Here is a 19,286-nt window from a genome sequence, read left to right as displayed (position 1 = left end):
AATTTTAAACAACTATCCAATTCACTTTCCATTACTACAATGTTTTCATTCTTTTTATATGCACACTTTCTATGGCACCAGTTCCTACTGAGGATGTGCAAGAATTCACAGTCTAAATGTATATGCATTTTATGATTGGCTGATGGCCGTCACATCATGATACAGAGGGAAGAAAAATGGAACTAACTTCAAATTTGTCAGAAATAATTTTACTACTCATTTGACTAAGAATTAGTGTTTATGCGTTATATTTTTATTATGCATTTGTTAAACCATTGTTTAGTGGCAACCCATTTGATAACTATAGGATGGACATCCATGCATATTGGAATTTAGGTAAACGTTTGGTCTTAAACCAGTCATGTGACTGAGGGGTGTTTAGTAGCATACATACTGATGGTGCTTCCTTCTGAAGATGTTTTGTCCTGTCCTCTTCAAAGCCTACAGGTGTAGTCCCCTGTAGAACCTCTATTTACCAGTAAACCCAGTAATCCTATCTGTTATAAGGAAAATATACTCTAGCAATATTTCTCATATAGCATAGTGGCTTTATCAAGACAAAAGTTAATGCATTACTTTAATGCGTGTATTGTTTGGGAAGGGACTAGTATTTCTTTGTATGTATTTTGGACGTCCGATGTGTCTAATAGAGAAACCAGGACACAATTATGATGGAGGATGGATGAGTTTCCAATTGGTGAACAGAAATGTGGAGCAAGAAGCAATTTGCATGTATTTGCCAATCAAAATTCTGTTCAAATGATAGTGATAGAGACATGAAACATTTTTAATTTCTAATAATAACATACATTTTGTGTAATAAAATAATCATTGCACTGTGCTTTCATTATTTATTTCTCCCCTTTTCCTACAATTCAAAAGCTCAACCATGATACATTCTACACAGTGATTGTAGATTGACAAAAGTTCACTCGTATGTCTGTTCCTAATTATTCTTAGCAGGGGAGAAAAGAGGCATTGAGAAGGGTTGCAAAAAAATAAAAAAATAGCAAGAAAATGCTCCTAAAAAAATCTAGACCTTTTGGAATGTAGTATTTAGTTGTTGATCTATACTATATATAAATAAAAAAAATATGTGTACGTCCCTTTAACCAAGCACATGAACTGTTGTTGATATAACAGTAAGCCATGTACACAAATTCAAGATTTACTGCAGTGCATTTTAAACACAACTTTTATATCCTAAATAGATCATTAATCAAGCTGCATTTTGCAGCTTCTGACACATTGCAGTGCAAGTGGTGGAGATAAATCCCCCTTAATATATTCTTCCAGGATGACTGACAGGTCCTGCTCTCAAATGATTGATTGCACAAAATCAGGGACAAGATTGCATGTGACAGTACTTGTGCAATCCCAAATGTTGCTGAGAATAGCTGCATAAGAAGTGGCAATGGAGGACAGGTGCTAGAACTTGTTCATCTGTAGTTTGATATAGTTTCCCTTAAGTATAATTTACAATCAGATATTGCATAACGGCAGCTACAACTTTTTAGTCTACAAATGTAATTTCAATAAAAAAGAATTCTGGAATTGTTTTTCACTGTTTGATAACTGAAAGTTAGTGTTTTTTCTATAAAGTATAATTAACACACAACCCCAAAATCAAACAAATTCTCTACGCCCAAGTTACCCCAAAGCTTAAAGGGACCCCAAATATCTAAAAGCTTCTTTCCAACTGTAGATCTCTCAAAAAAAAAAGATTAACCCTTGTTTCCACAGTCTATCCCCATGCATAAACATCAGGGTCTTCTTCCTCAACATCTGTGCCTAATCTAATGTTTCTCCCTCCATTTTAAAGCAACCCTGACTAGTTAAGAGACTAAACAATCAGGATTGAGATGGAAAGGTTATTATCGGTGATTACCCAATCAAGCTTGTGAGAAGGCTTTTTTGACAACTAAGGGACAGATTACAAGTGGAGCGGTAATTATCGCTCATGCTCGTGCATACAAATATATATTTCATAATAAAAAGTACAGTATTTTCTATGTGAAGAACATAGGAATGTAAAGTATGTGTTTTGGGCATCGCATTTCTCAATTTAGATCTTAACGCGGTTCGATTAGCACACATGAATGCTTTTACTATGCATAATTAAACATTTTGGGTCAGTGGAGCCCTAATTTATTGCATGCCCACAAACGGCAAATTCGCCCATTTGCGGCCTCACAATAAATAACTACCTGGTTATTGCTACTGCGAGCTTGATGAAAATAATGGTATCTTTAGAAAGTCCATTTAATGGTGAGAAAAATTGTATATAATATGTGTGGGTATAGTAAATGAGTAAGAGGAAAATTACAGCTAAACACAAACACCACAAAAATTTAAAGATAGCCCTGGTCCCAAACGCTCAGAAATGGAAAAGTGCTGTGGTCCCTAAGGGGTTAAACAATTTTCTATTAAACTTCTGTTATTTAATTTGCTTCCTTTTTTTGTTATCCTTTGTTGAAGGGTTTATCTAAGAAAGCTCTGCAGCAGCAAATAACCTGGTGCTAGCTGCTGATTGGAGGCTGCATATCTACCGATTGTCATTGGCTCACCTATGTGTTTAGTTAGAAACTAGTAGTGCATTGCTGCTCCTTCAACAAATGATACCAAGAAGCAAATTTGATTAAAGAAGTAAACTGGAAAGTTGTTTAAAATTGTATGGTCTACCTAAATGGTGAAATGTCCCTTTAAATGTTTTGTGAGGCTTTTCAGTATTGATGAGACTTATTAGCAAATCTAGCAGGAGCATAGAGCATTAAATCATCAGGCCCTCACTGAGAAAAATGCAGTATAAAATAGTATGCAGGGAAATGCAAGTTTCACTGCAGGACAAACTGTAAAAATAAAGTATAGAGAAACTGAAGCAAGAAGAAATTAAAGTGAAAATGAGGGTTACATGTTAACCTCTAATTTACACCTATTTGAAAAGTTCAAGTCTTTGCACTATGCTATAAAATAAAAGTGATACATGGTATGAGTTGATATACTCCTCCGTAATGGTTTATTATTTTTATTTTCAAATCGTTTCAATCAATTATAAATATACAATTTCAGAGTCAATTTATATTTAGTTGGGAATTCCTGAATAGAAATTCCTGGTTTAACTTTCTGCAACACTACAGCAAAATTGGCTTATTGTTTTCATTATATGAACAGCATCAGCGACTAATCCACCTTAAATGAACAAAGGGGACAGAATCAGTGAGAGATGCAGGGGCGGGGTTTGGAGCAGAATACTGGTTCAAGAGAGAGAGGAATACAGGAGGCGCTGGGGATACAGAAACATCTCTCTTGATTTCAGAGCACTGGCGGTGATTGACTTCCAACTCTTGTGCTAAGCTGTTCTTCTCTAATCATAAAGACTGCATCTTCTAGAGGAATAACCAGCAGGCAACAAAACCAAAATAAAATCATCATAAAAAAAGGATAAGACTTTTGGCTTCTTACAAGGATTTTACAGCCTGGTATTTTCATTTTGTTGAGAAATAAACTATAGAAATGATTATCCTGAAGGGGATTGCCCCCCTCCTCATATGTGTCATCTTCTGGGTCCCACTGCTAGCTAAAGGTAAGTGAAGAATGAACCTACTTTAACCCCATTTGCTGATGAAAATAATACAGAGGATGTTAACTTAAATACATATGGTTTGATTTATTAGTAAATACTGACTATATAAAGTAGGAGGAAAAGTCATCAATAAAGTGTGATGCTGGGAATAGGGGTTATGCAGTTGCTGGAAATTATGATCAGGAGGGAAATGACGTGATGTTCTTTGAACTCAAGGAAAAATACAGGTTGCTAAAGCGTGATCCCGAAGTGGGATTACTTGCTGTGCCATCTGCAGACCTGTTCTGTTTAGCAACTGCTCTTAATTAGATGACAGAGCGAGAGAGATCTAAATTGTAATCCCTATCTGTAGTTAGGAGGATTTAAATATCCGCAGGGCTGCCCTAATCCTCCTGACTAATTTCTATTGCAATGAAGCAAGTTGCAGGCAGGTTTGGGTCCTCACAGCTTTCTACATTCTAATGAGAAGAATCTGTGGGGTCATTCTGGTTCTGTTGTAATTTTACTGCATGTGTATGGGAGCCAATTCTGATCAATGTTTGTGGATAATGCATTAGTTAAAAGTTATTGATATCATGATTGCATTCAAAGAAGCATAATTATCAAAAATATTGTGGTATAAAAACATGACAAAAAGCTTTCATTAATTAGACAGACTTAATCTGCATTCAACATTTTAAGTAACTTGCATGTATATAGGAAGCATTCGATTTTACTATGTGATGTTTTAGTTGCCATCTGGATTTAGAGCTATCTAGATGTAAAAAATGCATTTTTATGTTAATACTATTCAGTAATAAAAGGGTACCTAAGCCTGTAATCGGTCCCTAACTTGTCTTGTTAGAGGGTAAAAGGTTTAGTTACATACAGACAATTTGTCATGGTTTGCAGGAGTGAATATGAGGATGAGATCTGTGAGATCAGTGTTTGCCAGACTGTGTAGTTCATTTTCACTGCCTGAAAGATAATGAAGCCTTTGGGGCTTTAAATTGTGTGAGCAGCACTGATTTGATCTTCTAAATTAATATAAATATCACAATGGGAGTGACCGCATCCATAATAATAAATCCCACGTCTCCCTATACAGAGCCTTGCTTTTTTTCTTATAATGTAAAACAATTGCTTCGATTACCATTTTTTATTCTGAACATCTGTATCTGGCTGCAAGGCACATATCATTAAGAGGAGAACTTTAGAAGGAATACTTTGCCTGTGTTGTATATTAAGCTATACACTGCTGCATAGATTTATCTAGTAAGGGAAAAGAATCAATCTGCAAATCAGCTGCACTCTTGTCATTACATTATAGATTATCACAAAACTCAAATTGCATTTTGGCTAGCTTTAATAAGCACTTGGGCTGAGCGAATGATTTCTCTTAAGATAAATATTTTCCGGTGTTGTTCTGGGTATTGATCGTCCCTGCACTTACAGTAGATCTTGTAAGAGGAAGTAAATGCTCTTCCCTCCACCCACAGTGGTCTCCAGACATCTCCACTCTACCTCTACAGCACCTGTAGTGCTCTATTTTTGGGTCATGAGAGCACCCACAATTAGAAGAAAAGAACTGGCTGCAGACACACTCTTCAGGTCAACCAAGAAATACTAAATAATTATCTACAAACCTGCTCAGCTATAGTTGTTTCAGATCAGCTCCTCTTTCCTGTTTAGCATCATACTCAAGCATTTTTTTTATCATGTATATGAAAGAATACTTTAAATATCATTTTATTTTTTTTGCATAAAAATAATAAAGGGACAGAAAAGTCAAAATTAAGCGTAAAGGGATATGAAACCCAAATGTTTTTTTCTTTTATGATTCAGATAGAGCCTACAATTTTAAGCAACTTTCTTATTTACTCCTATTCATTTTTCTTCTTTCTCTTGGTATCTTTGTTTGAAAAGTAGGAATCTAAGCTTAGAAGTCGGCCCATTTTTGGTTCAGAACCTGGGACAAAATTTGGGTTTCATATCCCTTTAAATGGATAGACTATGACATTTTAATCAACTTCTTGATTTACTTCTATTCTCAATTTTGCGATCCTATGCTTAAAGGGACACTGAACCCAATTTTTTTTCTTTTGTGATTCAGATAGAGCACGGATTTTTAAGCAACTTTCTAATTTACTCCTATTATCAAATTTTCTTTATTTTCTTGGTATCTTTATTTGAAATGCAAGAATCTAAGTTTAGATGCCGGCCCATTTTGGTGAACAACCTGGGTTGTCCTCGCTGATTGGTGGAAAAAATCCATCCACCAATCAAAAAGTGCTGTCCAGAGTCTTAACCCAAAAAAGCTTAGATGGCTTTTATTTCAAATAATGTAGAACGAAGAGAATAAAGAGAACGAAGAAAAATTGATAATAGGAGTAAATTAGAAAGTTGCTTAAAATTGCATTCTCTATCTGAATCACAAGAGAAAAAAATTGGGTTCAGTGTCCCTTTAAGAGTAAACCTAGGTGAGCTCAGGCAGGTGCATGTTGGTAGCCTCTGGCAGCAGTGTTTGCAACAATGTAATAGCAATGTGATACATAGTTGCAAACACTGCTGTCATACGATGCCCTAAAGGTACATGCACCTTCCTAAACTCCTAGCAGCCTACTTACGTTTGATCTTCAACAAAGTATTCCCAGAACACAAAGCAAATTTGATTATATAAGTAAAATTGAAAGTTGTTTAAAATTGACTTCACTATATGAATCATAAACATTTCATTTTGACTTTACAGTCCCTTTTAAGTACCAGCTGTTTAAAAAAAATACTGGAGTATTATTTATGAATATCTTACTAATGCTGACTGATTTATTAGAAAAACTGCTACAGCTTTATTGGTTTAGATGAACTTGTCTGTACAGGAAAGGAAATGCACTAAAAAGTTAAAACGAAGCCACAATACCTCTCTAAGTTCATATCATCCTGTAAATTATATTATAGTTGTGCTACCACAAATTTATGGAATGTATTTAAAGAGAACTTTCTTTTACACATTTTCATGCACTTACATATTTGAGAATATAGCTATATATCATCTGCAGTAATTCCAAGCAGATTGTTGAGCGAAAAAAAAAAAAAAAAAAAAATACTGTCATCATTTTACAAAATGGATGAGACTTCTTCAAGCAAGTGACCTAAGGAAAAAACAAATTACTTTTTTTGTTTTTGTTCTTACTTTCATATTATACAATGGCATCTGGTAGTTTAATTACAGCATATTCAGACAGATGTTATTTTAGTGATGTTACACTATTTAAATACAAAGGCAACTTCATAGATTGGAACAGAAAAATGGTATTCATTAACATACAAACGATTCCTTTATATGCAGCTGTTTTGTTTATATATATATATATATATATATATATATATATATATATATATATATATATATATATATATATATATATATATATATATAATTTGCTAGTATTGTAAACTTGTTTACAGCCAGAGCAGTATTTGTTTAGCTTACAGTAGTAAAAAAGTATATAATGTTTTTTTCTTCCAAGATTCTCTTTCTTTATAGTGAGCTAAACTAATCTTAGCTACTTAATAATCATTTTTATTTTAAAATGAAACCAATAGATCAGTGATCAAACTGAATATCTTATTAGCTCTTAAATAATTCATAAGTGTTGGGATACTCTAAAAATCCAATAACATTTTACACAGATGCAGCTAGCATGCAATGTTATACATTCTGTCATGAATTCTATATTAGTGTGTCTTTATTCTTTAAGCAAATATATATCCTGATAAGGTCTAGATGACAGATTTAATTTATATTACATACTGACTTGCCAGACATTCTGTAATTCTCTTTTCTGTCCAGAGTTGAAGCCGGTTTAAGTATTTCACAAAATATATTATTTTATTATAAAATATTCATTATTATGAGCTAACATTATTTCCTTTTAAAGTAGTATTTACATTATTAATAATGTGCTATTAAATGCAAAATCAGTCATTTTAATATATTATGCCTAGAAGGAATGTGTTTCATAATTTTGTTTTATAAAAATTAGTCATAAAAACTACTTGATAACTGGAAAGTAAGTGTCCAATTTTCCTAACTGGAGTTCATGACTACAAACTTGAAAATTATATCTGATTGTTAACTACATTGCAAAGCCAATAGTCTGACCAACCAGCTGTAAAATTGAATATCTTCCCTTTCAAACTATGTTATTTTCCAAATTACCAAGGCTTTCAGGATCTGCTTGTTTTAAAATATACATAAGGGAACAAGGCAGATGATCTCAATTTTCCTGACAGGTGATTTAGAAGGAAATGTTTTAGTATTGCAGGTGCTGAATGGAGTATTCTAATTGTCTGTTCAATATGCAGTTGTAAAATCAGAATGATTCTTGTTCTAATTTCTAGAAAATACAAGATTATCAGTTCAGTAATTAAAGGGGCATTCTAACAACAAAAATACTTATGGTTACATAGATAGTCCCCCTTCTGAGACCACATGGATTGTAGCTCTTGAGCAGAACACAGCCAATCAGAAGCAGCTGTCAAATGTTACCAACAAAGACCAGTAGGTTCCTGTTTGGGACCCACAGTGTGTGTTGTCAAAGAGTATTTTGTGTTTAACCCCTTTGCTAGGAATTGGACATTCTTATGCAAAAAATACATGATTTCTTTAAGAAAACAATGACAATCTGTTCATAGGAATTATCTGAACATGACATTATTTTTAATTGTAATACAAACTAAATAGGCAATATACTTTTTTAAGAAAAGCTTGCAAAGAACTATGATGACGTTTTCAGGATTTATCTTTAATGGCTGGACAACCACAAAATCTAGAATTTTCAAACATTTTATTGTTTCCTAAGAAGGCAAAAATAAGTCATAGGCCAAACGGTGACTTCAGATGGATACATTTCCATACACCACAACATAATGGGCAAGACTAAAACATTTTTCCATTGTTGAAATGTTAGAGGTTTAGATCTATTCCCTTGCGGTTGAAATCTGAATGCAAAGCTTAAATTTATTTTAAAAATAAAGTAGGATACTGATATCTTGCAATAGCAACTGTTTGAAATAATCTTGTGTCCGTTTTGGATAGGCAGTATGACAAGGCACTATACTACAGAGGTTTGGTTTATTCCTATTTATTGTCAACTATTCTCAAGTAGATTGATAAATAACACATACTACTGTCTCTTACTGTTATTTAGTTAATATTATATGCACTTCTGTTCTAAAATATTAGCTGAATTCCTTCAGGATCTAGTCTCTATATTTATTAGAGTTTAGTAATATAGTTGTACTTTGGGATATTTATGATTTTAAAAAAAGATACAAATCAATAAGTGTGTGTGCACCGTCAATAATATTCCAAGCTTTCGTTTTCTAAATAGTATAATAGAGATGCACTTTAAATATAACACGTTTTAAAAAGGGCTAGTGGCTTCATAGGGATATGATAAAATTAAAGTTTCATGATTCAGATATATTCCAATTTCTTTCACTTGGTATCCTTAAAGGGACACTGAACCCAATTTTTTTTCTTTCTTGATTCATATAGAGCATGCAATTTTAAGCAACTTTCTAATTTACTCCTATTCTCAATTTTTCTTTGTTCACTTGCTATCTTTATTTGAAAAAGAAGGCATGTAAGCTTCTTTTTTTCAGAACTCTGGACAGCATTTTTTTTATTGGTGGCTGAATATATCCACCAATCAGCAAGAATAACCCAGGTTATTCACCAAAAATGGGCCGGCATCTAAACTTACATTTTTGTATTTCAAATAAAGATAACAAGAGAATGAAGAACATTTGATAATAGAAGTAAATTAGAAAGTTGCTTAAAATTGCATGCTCTATCTGAATCACGAAAGAAAAAATTTGGGTTTAGTGTCCCTTTAATTGAAACCTAATTTCTTTAAGGAGCATGCACGTCTTGTACTATGTAGCAATGCAACAAAAAAAGTGTATGATTACTTAAAGGGACAGTCTACAATATAATTTGTATTGTTTTAAAAGATAGATAACCCCTTTATTACCCATTCCCCAGTTTTGCGTAACCAACACAGTTATATTAAAATATATATATTTTACCTCTGTGATTACCTTGTATCTAAGAACCTTCTGATAGCCCCCTGATCACATGACTGTGACTATTTTATCCATTGACTTGCATTTAGCATTGTGTTGTGCTAAATCTTAAATAACTTTCTATGCCTGAACACGGTGTTATCTATATGGCCCACATGATCTTTCAAGTCTCTTGTTGTGAAAAGCAATTTAAAACGCATGTGATAAGTGGCAGCCCTCAAGGGCTTAGAAATTGGCATACAAGCCTACTTAGGTTTAGTTTAAACTAAGAATACCAAGAGAAAAGCAAATTTGATGAAAAAAGTAAATTAAAAAGTTGATTTAAATTGCATTCCCTATCTGAATAATGAAAGTTTAATTTTGACTAGACTGTCCCTTTAACTCTTAAGACCCCTGCATGCTTCAGAGCCTACCTAAATGCCATTAGCAAAGGTTACAAAGTAAATTTTATGCTATATTTGAATCATGAAACTGTCATGATTACCTTCATGCCCTTTTTAGACAACAATAAAATCTTGCAAGTCCATTTCAGTGAGATTGAAATCTAACAGGACCAATTTTTTTTATTAGTTTACTACCAAGTTCACTTAAAGTAAATGTCAATTTTCATGTGAAAGTGACCGGTTTTTAAATAAACTATTAAAAACAAGGGCACTTTCATTCATGAAAATTGACATTGCACCGGATTTTAAACATACTTACCTTTTTCTTCGGAAACGCCAGATCGCCATTCTGAAACAATGCCCCCGCATGCTTCTTCCTGGTTAACTTACTCAGCAATGACGAAACCGGCTTCCTCCAATCACGGCATTGCCTCAAGCAATGATTCCCCTGGGGGGAAGTCGTGATTGGAGAATGCCGGAATCGGCATTGCTGATGTATGAAGAGTCTTGTGATGGGCTGGTGAAGCGCTGGAGCGGCTTCAAGAAGAAAAGGTAATTATTTTAAGAAAACGGGTGAAATGTAAACTTTCATCAATGAAAGTGCCCCTGTTTTTAATAGTATTTTTAAAAACCGGACACTCATTCTTAAAAGCTTACATTACCTTTAAGACTGTCTCTATCCATTACCTTAACCTTATGTAAAGAAGAATGCTGTCTAACTTTTATCTGTGCAATTGTTCATGGGGACATATGTAACACTGGATTTGTACACACAACTATAAATATGCATTTCTTCAGTTTTGCCAGCTTTTCACTAGTTTTTATGTCTAACAAAACCTCTTCAACTTGGAGTGAAATCATTTTCAGACTTCACAGGTGCAGAACACACTAAATATTCTAAGAAAAGGTGAGAAACCTGGAAGTCCCAGAAAGAAGTTAGCTGCTCCCCATAGAAAATAATGAGGCTGTCTGCTATGGAGAATCTCGCAGGGGAGAGTAAGGATAACAGGGGAGCACCTGGCACTGATGCAGATTTTCAGTTTGAAGCAAATACAAATGAAAAGTATATTTCAACCTATATTTTTTTTTTTTAAGTTTCATGTAAATTATTCTGTTAAAGGGATAGAAAGGTCAAAAATGAAATGTGCATGGACACATTACAATTTGAAATAGAAGCATTTATGCAATATACTTAGCAAAAATGCTTGTAGTAAAAGTCATTACTGTTTTTCTGCGGCATATGCACATATCCTGTAAGGGCCCATGCACCTGTATTTAAACACCATGCCTACTCAGAGAGCTAGTGGTAGTGTGTATTGTTTCTAAAGACTTAATTTGTGTCAAGCAGGCCTCGCTGAGAGAGGTATGGTGTTTTAATACAGGTGCATGGGCCTACACAGGATATGTGCGTATGCCACTGAAAAACAGTATATATATATTTTTTTTTACTAGAAGCATTTTGATACTGAAAGTATATTACAAAACACTATCTTGCGCTTTAGATAATCTGACCCTTCAAAAGTTTCCAGAAATTCAAATTTTGCTACATTACTTGAAGAACCTTGTAGTTCTGAAAGAACAATTTTGATAATCTCACTTGAGCAGAGAGCTGTAGAGAATCATATGCTATTCTGTGCATCTGATTAACAAAACAACAAAGTGATCTTTAGTTAATGAGAAGCAAAAAATAACAATTGTTGATGAATCTTATGAGGCCTGGGAAGCTGTAGAGACCTGTCACTGAATTTAGAAGATTGATTAATGGGTAATTCACTACAGCTTTTGTCTTTAGCTGTAAAGGAAAAAAAAAAAAACTTTACAAATTTGAAACAATTCCTGTAACATACATAAATAAATAAAAATACAGGGTCTTGTAAAGATAGAGCAATTTGATCTCCTTGCTTCACTGAAGTAAATCACTTTAATGGCTACAGGGTTATGAGGATTTTTGTGCAAATAGACACATTTTCCCCTCATATGGTCCACATAAGCTATTTTTAGCTGAAGGTCACCCTGGAGGAAAGTGAAGTTTATTACAGAGAAGAATTTGAGTAAGAATTCATTGAGATGCTTTAGCTGTGAGTTATTTGATAAACAGGTGGATTCTAGTTAAGACATTTATGTCGAAGGAGGCACATGAATGTACCTGGCTGTATTTTATATAGTTTTGGTTCACAGTTTTGACACTGGGCAATAATCATTAACATTAAATGCTCACTGCATGATTAATTCAATGAAATTGCAGTATGGCTCTTTAGCAAGCAGTGCCCACTGAATAGTGTTAGTTGCTGGTGTTTGTGTGTGTGTTTTTTAAGTCAAACTACGACAGATGTTCCTAAAATTCTCACAGAAAAAAAAACGTGTAAATATTCATAGTCTTTTTATTAAAGGGACATGAAACCCAAAATCTTTCTTTCATGGTTTAGATGGAGCATACCATTTTAAACAACATTCCAATTTACTTCTATTATCTAATTTGCTTCATTCTTTAGGTATCCTTTGTTGAAGAAATAGCAATGCACATGGGTGGGTCAATAACATGACGAATCTATGTGCAGCTACTTAGCATATTTAGATATGATTTTCAACAAATGAATTTAGGAGAATGAAGCAAATTATATAAGTCAATTGGATAGTTGTTTAAAATTGCCTGCTCTTTCTGAATCTTGAAAGATTAAAATTTGGGTTTCATGTCCCTTTTTTTAATTGGCAAAACACCAAAAATAAGATGGGGCCCAATGATCAAAACTTCACTAAGCAAAATTTTAAAAACCATGTTGACACTCACAGGTGTAGCTAGAGTTGCCACCTCGGCCATGTTTTTTCCTGGACCAGAGGCGTAACTAGAAACCACAGGGCCCAGGTGCAAGAATCTAAGAAGGGCCCCCCACCCCCCAAAAAAAGAAGTGAATTTGATACATATCATTTTTTTTTTTTTTTTTTACATTTAACACAGAAAATAAACGTGAATCAGATTACATGTCTACAAAAGGAGGTACCCTGTGCCCACAGTCTGTGAGACTGTCTGACCCCCTATTACTGTATATAATTACACTGTTTAACCCACCAGTACTGTATATAGTGAGTCAGTGACAGTCTGTAATCTGCCGGTGAGATGGCTGGCCTGACCCTACCCACCCCAGTACATTATAAAGGGACCACAGTAGTCTGTGACATAGTCCAGCCCCCCCCGTACTGTATAAAACGGACACTGTTTACCCCCGCCCCCCCCCCTATGCTGTAGTAACAAGTTCTGTAATTTGCTGGTTCCACAAACATACACACACACACATACATGCATAAATACACACACAGTCACATACATACACACATAAACACCAATGGGTAAAACGGAAACACTAACCCCTGTAGTCGGAGACACTAGTGAAGCATCATGTCACACTCACATGATATCAGTGCAGGCAGTGGCAGGTCAACATTTTTATTGTGAAAAAAAAAAAAAAAAAAATTAAGCTGGGACCCCACCCTTGGGGGCCCAGTCGCAATTTCAACCTCTGCACCCTCTGTAGTTTTGCCCCTGTCCTGGATGCTTATGAGTTACACATGCTGCAGCCCTGGATAGCACATGAATAGTGATCCTGGACAGCACTATTAATGATCCTTCCTGCACACCCTACAGCATGTGTAACTCGTAAACGTCCAGGAAAACATGGCTGAGGTGGCAACCCTGGTGTAGGGGAAATTATCTAAAAGATAAAAAAGGGTTTTCCCTTGTGATTGGTTAGATATTTCCCATAGAAAGTAATTGAGCTCACTTGAAAGGGAAACTTTGCTAGGGAGAGATAAGTTAGCAGGGAGCACACTTTTAAAATTTAAACTCATTTTGCTAAATTATTTTTTAAGGTTTGTATTTTAAATATGAATTTTGAAGTGTTTTTTTGCAAGCGCATTATAGTTTCTTTTACGATTTTGTATTGAGCACCTTAAATATTTTTTTCATACATAATTTCAATATGAATTTAAAATTTTCCATTGAATAGAATTTGTGCAGACCATTATAAAGTCATATTATAAAGTATTCACTTAAAAGCAGTTAACAGCCCTTTGAGACACACTGGTCTCAACATAAAAACTGCATTTAGAGAATTAAGAAAGGGGCTTCATAGTACAGGTGGGATTTCTTAAATAATCTTACAAGCCCCAGAGAGCTTTAGACCATCAGGCCCATGTTTATTACTCGCAGAAGGTGTTGAATCCTTCAAATGGACATAAAAGTGCACTATTGCTTGCCAATATTTCTGTTTTTAACCCCCACAAGTAATCTCGGTTTTGTATTGAACTATTGGTTAAAATTAACAGTATATTGCTGCCACCAGAGCTGGCTTTTAACACAGAGGTTAAACACATAAGTATAGACAAGCAACAGTGCAACAATTAAAGGGACAGTCAAGTCCAAAATAAGGTACAACAATAAAACAATACAATAAAAGACAAAATTTTACAGACAAATACAGGGGGAATTGAGGGCCCTGTTCCTATGGGAATTTACAATCTAGATGGGTAGGAGGATAGGAAACAGGAGGTGGGGACGGCAGAGGTGAGAATGTTATTAGTGAGGAGATAGATGAGGGCAACTGTTAGGTATGTGAAATTCTTTTGTTACTGAGTCGGGTGATAAGGTCTTTAGGGAACGTTTAAAGGAGGAGAGGTTAGGGGAAAGTCTGACAGCTCGAGAGAGTGCGTTCCAGAGGGTTGGTGCCACACATGATAAGTCCTGTAGTCTAGCATGAGAGGAGGTAATGGTAGAGGACAAAAGAAGCAGGTCATTGTTGGATCTTAGGGGGCGGGCTGGAGTATATTTGTTGATGAGTGAGGACAGATAGGGTGGGGCAGCATTGGTGAGGGCTTTGTAGGTCAGGGTGATAATTTTGAATTTAACTCTGCTGTGAATGGGGTGCCAGTGAAGGGACTCACAGAGAGGTGCAGCAGATACAATTGGATGTGGAGAATGAAAGACAGATTTGAGTCAAGTGTGACTCCAAGGCAGCGGTCTTGGGGAGATAGTGGTGCCGCCAATGTTGATATAAAAATGAGAAACTGGAGTAGAGATAGAGGGGGGGGATTAGAAGTAGTTTGGTCTTGGACATGTTTATTTTTCGGTGGTGAGAGGCTATAGAGAAGGAAATGCCAGATAAGTAGTCGCTGATCTGAGAATTGACAGAAGGAGAGAGTGCAGGGGTGAATAGGTTGATCTGTGTATCAGCATAAAGGTGATCATTGAAGCCAAAGCTGTTGATAAGTTTACCCAGTGAAAAAGTGTAAATAGAGAAGAGTAGAGGACCCAAGACAGAGCCTTGATGTACTCCAACAGACAGAGGCAAAAGAGAGGAGGAGTCACCAGCAAAAGAGACGGAGAAGGATCTGTTAGAGAGATAAGAGTGTATCCAGGAGAGGGCAGTGTCACAGAGCCCAAGAGAGCTGAGAGTCTGTAGAAGGGGATGGTCAACAGTGTCAAAGGCAGCAGAGAGGTCAAGTAAGATGAGTATAGAGTAGTAGCCTGTGCTTTTAGCAGAAAGGAGATTGTTAGTAACCTTGGTGAGGGCAGTCTCAATTGAGTTTTGAGGACGGAAACCAGATTGCAGGGGGTCGGCAATGAGTTGGAGGACAGGAAGTGGGTTAGACGATCGAAAACTAGTTTTTCAAGGATATTTGAAGCTAGCGGGAGCAGTGATATGGGGCAGTAGTTTTCAGGAGAGTTAGGGTCAAGGGAGGGTTTTATGAGGATGACCTTTGCATGTTTGAAGGGAATGAGCCGGCAGAAAGGGATACGTTGAATATGTGAATAAGAGCTGGAGTGAGGGTGGGAAACAGAGAAGGTATTAGATGTAAAGGAATAGGGTCAAGTGGGCAGGTAGTGAGGTGTGAGGAAGACAATAGGGAACCCACTTCACTCTCAGTGGTTGGGAGGAGGGTGGCAGAGGGGGTGACTGGGAGTAAGGTTGGGAGATTGCAGGCTTGTGTTGGGATGTTTCTTCGGATGGTAAGTGTTTATTGAAAAAGTAGTCAGCCAGGTCTTAAGCAATGAATGCAGATGAGGGGGGTGGTGAAGTTGGGTAGAGGAGAGAGTTGAAAATGGAGAAGAGTCTTTTAGGGTTTGAGGCGTAAGTGGATATAAAAGAAGAGAAGTAGGTTTGCTTAGCTAAGTGCAGGGCAAAGGTGTAAGAGTAAAGAATGAACTTATAGTACGTGAAATCAAGTTCAGAGCAGGATTTCCTCCAGGCACTTTCAGCAGCGCAGGAGCATTTTTGTAGGTGGCATGTTTGCTGGGAGTGCCAGGGCTGAAGCTGGCGACGTGGAGCTTTGCGAAGTTGGAGAGGAGCGAGAGTGTCAAGTGCAGAGGAGAGAGTATTGTTATAGTGGGTTGTAGCAAGGTCAGGGCAGGATATTGTGGAAGTCTGGGGGAGGCATATTTGAATAAGGTTAGGAGAACTAGGTTAAGCCTGTGTATTAAGATTAAAGGTGAGCAGGTGGTGGTCTGAGATGGGAAATGGGCAACAGGCAACATCAGAGAGAGAACAAAGATTGGAGAATACAAGATCAATAGTGACCATCGCGGTGGGTAGGGAATAGGGTGGATTGTGAGAGGCTGAAGGAGTTAGTGAGTGAGAGAAGTTTAGAGGCAGCAGGGGCAGATGGGTTGTCAATGGGGATGTTGAAGTCACCCAGAATTAGAGTAGGTGTATTTGTAGAGAGAGAAAGTGAAGAAGCCAGGCAGAAAAGTTGTCAAGGATTTGGGAGGTTGGTCCAGGGGGGCGTTAGATAACTTCCACTCTGAGAGAGAGGGGGGAGAAAGGAGGATGCAGTGGACTTAACTGGGGAAAAAAGGAGAGAGATGGAAATGGAGATAGGGAGAGTAAGATGCCAACACCGCCACCGAGTCTCTCACCTGGCCTAGGTGTGTGGCTAAAGTGAAGACCACCATGTGTGAGAGCAGCAATGGAAGCAGTCTCCAAGGAAGGTAGCCAGGTTTCAGTAATTGCTAAAAGGTTGAAAGCGTTGGAAACAAACAGGTCATGAACAGTTGTAAGTTTGTTATAGACAGAACAAGCAAGAAAAGAGAGGGGATAAGCGATTTGTGTTAAAGGAGATGAGATTGTTAGTATTGCGGTACATAGAGTTTTTGCAGTGGGAGACTGAGCAAGAGTGTAAAAGTGTGATGATTGCGGCATGGCCAGGGTTAGGAGAGACGTCACCAGCAGCAAGCAGTAGTAGCAGTGAGATTGAGACTTGTAAGTGCGTGTATGGTTAGACCCAGGAGAGTAAGATGGGGAAATGTTTTTAAGGAGACAGAGTAGTTCATGAGAGGACATCATAGGGAGTGAGATAAGGGAGGGTGATATATGGATAGTGTGGGGGGTTGTTATTGTTATAGAGATATGCATTGAGTTTTAGGAGAAGAGCAGAAAAGACATGGAGAGCATTGTGCAGGTGTATAGTTAGTAAGTTTACCTGTTGGTTGGACTGCAGTTTGCCCTCCAGTTTCTAACTCCAGTGAGTAACTCTGTCACTTGTAACAGAGAGCGCCACTTTGAAGCAGAGGAGCCAAAGCTCAAGGGAGCCTGTGGACTGCTGATTATAGCAGTGGGTGTAATGAACTGATTCAGAGCAGCTGGTTACAAGAAGTCTAGATAGGAGTTACTCACACTTGTAAATTAGAGGGGGGGCAGGATGCATTAGAGTTATACAGAGTAAGATGATTACAGGTAGACAAAATGGAGTCATCAGAGGAAATGGTTACCAGAGAATTCTAGAAGAAATTAAAGGGACGTGTAACAGCAGCCATGGAGACAAAGTCAGGGAGACAGTGGTGAAAAACTGTCAAAATCTGAATACATTTTTTCACAACTAGAGGATGTTAGTTCATGTGTGTCATATAGATAACATTGAGCTCACACATGTGAAGTTACCTAGGAGCCAGCACTGATAGGCTAAACTGCATGTCTGTCAAAAGAACTGAAATAAGGGGGCACTTTGCAGAGGCATAGATACAAGGTAAAACAGAGGTAAAATGTATATTATTATAACTGTGTTATAAATTTGATTAAAAAATGCCAGCAGTCTTTAATAACTAGAAAAAAAGCCTTTTGTATTTTTGAGCTATGTCTGTTGCAGGTCATGTGATCTTTTCAGATCATGTAACTGCAATCTGGGCTCTGAGATTAATAGAATTTAGTAATGATTCCAAGGCTCGTGCAAATAGAATGTTGTTATGATGTTTCCTTTAAATAGGAACACAAGCACTAGCATTACAACTGAATTTTAAACAGTTATTGATTTTTTTTTCCTTTTACTTATCAGAAGAACATTTGGTTGATTTAACACAAGAGAATTACAGAGACTGTGCTTTGCTCTCCTGTGTGTTTGCTATGTGTTTCCCATTTTTATTTTATTATGTATGGACATTACTAAGCACTGAGGCAGCTAAAAGGGCAGCAAGAGGGCATGGAGATGCCAGCTTTTCAATTACCATAAGATGTGGTTTCTCTATTGAAAAAAATTACAGAAAAACCAAAAGCAACTTAATCTAGGGCTTAGTTATTTGTCCTTAGTCAATAAAACCCATTTGCGAAACGTTTATCTCTCTGGAAAAACATGTAACAACTTGCGAAATTCATAAAGTTTTGTAACAGTCCCTCGACAGGGCATTAAGTGGCTAGTTCAGCTCCACTGAAATCAAGCCGTTAACTTCTCACTGTCAAAGATACCAGCATCACAAAAAAATGCTTGTCAAATCCTTACAAAACAAATTTAAAAGAGGGGAAAAAAAGTCCACACTAATATATGCACCAAATTTTAAAAAAATAAATAAATAAAATTAAACAAAAAACAGGACAACCTTGTCATCTTTCAAATACCGACAAATGGTGACAAGATGAGAGATTTCAGTGCCGACTAAGGCCTAGTTTCCATTGAGGTGGTAAAGTTTGGAAACGGGTGGTAAAAACATTTATCTTACAACTACAATCATTTACAAAACCTCTTTTATAGGGCAGTTAAGTGCCATGGTTGTAACTATGAATCTAGTCTATTGTGTCTAAGAATCAATATGCAGCTATTAATTACATCCTTTACCATTGAATTTCCGAATTTTAAACATATTGTGATATGACACTAAAAGAATGGTGAGTAGCATTTTGGGTAAAAGTGAGTTAAATACTTATTATGCACCCAGGACTGTAAAGAGCACATTTTCACAAAGTGGAAGGTGTACTCATTATATTGTATTAGAG

The 19,286-nt window shown here is 36.4% G+C and overlaps 1 protein-coding gene across 1 annotated transcript in view; it reads left to right on the top strand.

Moving 5' to 3' along the window:
• The first annotated feature begins 3,476 nt into the window (after window positions 1-3,476).
• EDIL3 (EGF like repeats and discoidin domains 3) overlaps window positions 3,477-19,286 on the top strand; it is a 1,373,680-nt gene continuing 1,357,870 nt past the window's right edge. The window contains exon 1 of the mRNA XM_053701474.1: window positions 3,477-3,583. Coding sequence (XP_053557449.1) covers window positions 3,514-3,583 — 70 coding nt within the window. The 5' untranslated portion in view covers window positions 3,477-3,513. The remainder of the gene's footprint in view (window positions 3,584-19,286) is intronic.

The sequence above is a fragment of the Bombina bombina genome, chromosome 2 (assembly GCF_027579735.1).
Source record: "Bombina bombina isolate aBomBom1 chromosome 2, aBomBom1.pri, whole genome shotgun sequence".
Lineage (NCBI taxonomy): Eukaryota > Metazoa > Chordata > Amphibia > Anura > Bombinatoridae > Bombina > Bombina bombina.
This window is presented reverse-complemented; position numbering and strand designations above follow the sequence as displayed.